This window comes from Embiotoca jacksoni, unplaced genomic scaffold (genome assembly GCF_022577435.1).
Source record: "Embiotoca jacksoni isolate LCO1_2020_lvr unplaced genomic scaffold, fEmbJac1.0.p SCAF_9, whole genome shotgun sequence".
Classification (NCBI taxonomy): domain Eukaryota; kingdom Metazoa; phylum Chordata; class Actinopteri; family Embiotocidae; genus Embiotoca; species Embiotoca jacksoni.
Genome location: NW_027185447.1, coordinates 14320761 through 14324107, shown reverse-complemented (window position 1 = coordinate 14324107; position 3347 = coordinate 14320761). Strand labels below are relative to the sequence as shown.

Below are 3347 nucleotides of genomic sequence, written 5' to 3'. Positions count from 1 at the left end.
TGACGTTGTAATACTAGTTTGAATGGACAGTATTTTTTTTTTTTTTTTTTAATGTATTGTTGGATTTCTACCACACTTTTACATAGGTTCCGAGCACCACCACTAATAGTTTCATGACATTTGTCAGATTTTCCAAAGAAGTGAAAACACAGAAAAAGAGTAAAACTTTTACATTTTTCAGATTAACATTAACACTTTTTTTTTTTTTTTAAATGTTTCAAGTTTGATAAAAAAAAAAAAAAAAAACATAAGTATAGACCCATATGTAAGTTTTAAACACGTGGACCGCAACTGCAGACACGTTTTACTGTCCGAAGGTTCGACGTCCGTCATGCTACGCTATCACCTTCCTCCAGGGGGCAGCAGTTTGTATGCAGCTGGTAGTTTATCGGACCGGAAATGGGTGAGAGGACAGAAGAAGAAGAAGAAGAAGAAGAAGACGTTCCGTTAGCTTGCTAGCTACTGCTGGAAAGTAGCGACAAAATCTTCAGGTATTATGAATAAAATTGGTATTACATTGCCGTCGGGTATATACTGCATATTGATAGAAGACGATAAAATAGCATAGGACTTGTTCCGGATGATCGTATCCGAACTGAATGCATCTAAAGGCGGAAGTTGTCTTTTGTTTTTATTCCAGCTGACGAAAGTCAGGCTGCAATGTTGTGTTTTTCATCGAAGGCCCGGACGATTGTTTTTCAGAATTTCCGGTGCAAAGTTGCTGTCTAACTGAAGAGCTAACGGCTAATTACACAAACTCTTTAACCGTACACGATTGTAACTGAAATGGCATGTTGTTAACTCACAATAAACTCTCCTGTACTCTTCCAGATTATCAACATAATGAGTTATGCCGAGAAGCCGGAGGACATAACAAGGGAAGAGTGGATGGATAAACTCAACAATGTCCACATTCAAAGAGCGGACATGAACAGGCTCATCATGAACTACTTGGTGACAGGTGGAGTACTTTTTTTTTTTTTTTTCGTTGCTTAACGTTTGTTTTCAGATGTCCGGAAGGATCCGGTGTGATTGTTGATTGTGCAGGATTTCACCACGTTTTCTGTTCAACAGAGGGTTTCAAGGAGGCAGCAGAGAAGTTTAGGATGGAGTCTGGAATAGAGCCGAGCGTGGACTTGGATTCCCTTGATGAAAGAATTAAGATCAGAGAAATGATATTGAAGGGACAGATCCAAGATGCTATTGCGCTAATCAACAGTCTGCACCCTGAACTGCTGGATACAAACCGATACCTCTACTTTCATTTACAGGTAAAATAAAACACAGTGCTGACATCTCAGCTTCTTACTTTCTGAAATACTGTTTGTACTACATGCAATGCTACTTCTGTTATATTCGCCCCTGATTGCCCCGGTGGCTTTTTGTTAATTGCAGCAGCAGCATCTTATTGAGCTGATTCGTTTGAGGGAGACCGAAGCTGCCCTTGAGTTTGCCCAGTCTCAGTTAGCAGAGCAGGGGGAGGAGAGCCGAGAATGTCTGACTGAGATGGAGAGGACGCTGGCCCTGCTGGCGTTTGACAACCCAGAGGAGTCACCTTTTGGAGATCTGCTCAATATGATGCAGAGGCAAAAGGTAGAGTCAAAGCATATTAGTGAAGTTGAAATATGTCTTGCACTTGACCCCTTTCACTGGAATTATATTTCCTTCTCACATGGAATAGTTATGTTTAAAATGATGCTCTTTATACGTTATGTTTATGTTTGTTCTGCTGTAATCAGGCCTTTCCTACAAAAGAGATCTTGATTCTTTTGAGAAAATCTGAATGAATAAAGGTTATGATGAAGTAAATAATGATAAAGTGCTTGCTACCTGGTTTTCACGATTTACACACAAAGCTTTAAAAAAATAATAATAATAATTCTGCAGCATGAGGACACTCTTCACGGTTACTGCTGCAGTTTTATTGAAATTGATTTGAAAAACTGTTTCAAATTAAATTAATCTGAATGACCTCATTTGTTCTTTATTATTGATTATATGGTTACTGAGTAGACACCCTTGTCTACTCAGGGTGTGAAAAAGTAGCATAAATTCCTCTGACTCTCTGAAAGGAGCTTGTTATAGTATGAAGAAAAAAAAATACAGTATGTGACTTTTGTACAAAGCATTAACCTGTATGTGGTTTTATCTTTCAGGTGTGGAGTGAAGTGAATCAGTGTGTGCTAGACTATGAAAACAGAGAGTCGACACCCAAGCTGGCCAAGCTCCTGAAGCTACTGCTGTGGGCTCAAAATGAACTCGACCAAAAGAAAGTGAAGTATCCCAAAATGACTGACCTCAGCAAGGGAACCATCGAAGACCCGAAATAAGGACCCAGAGTAAAAAAAAAAAAAAAGTACCACATCATTACAAAACGGACACATTTACTTTGTCTATTTATACCCCAACAAACTGACTCATAAAGTACAACCTTTTCTTTTTGTAAGGGTTGCTTTTTGATACTTTAATAACTGAGAATGTGCTGGATGGAAAGCATTTTAAAATGACTTCTGACACTAAAATAACATGCAGACCACAATTTACATATTTTTTTTTTATGTTAAATTAGCATATTTCAGTTACACTAGTTTTTCTGTCTGTTGGCAGGGAAAGTTGTTGGCTCAGGAGGGTGTGAATAAAGCCTAAATTAGGCTTTCACTTTCTGTGTATGACCACTTCGAAGGGGCAAAGTTTGATGTTCAGGGACAATGGTTGGCTCAGAGTGCACTGCCTCAAATAAACATATAGTTGTTCCCTAACAAATTCACATTTAGACTAATATTCTCTCAGCTAGTTTAGCTACTTTAGTGTGACGGCAGCAACCAAAACTAGATTGGGATGCTTCAAGCGACTGTGACTCCGAAAGTTAATTTCAACATTAATTTCTTTCTGCGTTATTGCTTGAGACGTTACAAAAAACATGCTGACAAAGAAAAGATAAACTTTTAAACTATACATAATGGTAACAAAGGGGGGAAAGGTAAGATTACTGGAATGCTATAACCTTTGCAGCATTCTGTGTCTGTCCGGGTTTACAGGCAGCCTCAGTTTTATAGTGTTTTAAAATATCGCACACGATGTTTAAAGATGTGAATGGGTAACTCCATGTCCACTGACATGGAGACACTTTTACAGATTGATTATTTACATTTAGGAAACAAGTAGCTCTTTTGCAAAATATGATGTGCTTTTTTTGTTTCTTTTTTTTTTTGCTGTTATATTATTTCGAAATAAAAGTGAATTTTTAAACCGGGAAAGTCTTACGGGATGTGGTGTCTTCATTCCAGAAATTTCAAAGTGGTTTACCAGCCGAGGTTAAAAGTAACAAGGCACATTTACTCACCGCT

General features: G+C 38.1%; 1 protein-coding gene across 1 annotated transcript; it reads left to right on the top strand.

Moving 5' to 3' along the window:
* The first annotated feature begins 395 nt into the window (after window positions 1-395).
* LOC138193031 (glucose-induced degradation protein 8-B homolog) lies at window positions 396-3257 on the top strand. The gene is made up of 5 exons (XM_069140803.1): window positions 396-491; window positions 832-961; window positions 1075-1271; window positions 1396-1593; window positions 2157-3257. The coding sequence occupies exons 2-5, from the start codon at window positions 844-846 to the stop codon at window positions 2328-2330; spliced, it is 687 nt and encodes a 228-aa protein (XP_068996904.1). The 5' UTR covers window positions 396-491; window positions 832-843; the 3' UTR covers window positions 2331-3257.
* Window positions 3258-3347: the final 90 nt, after the last annotated feature.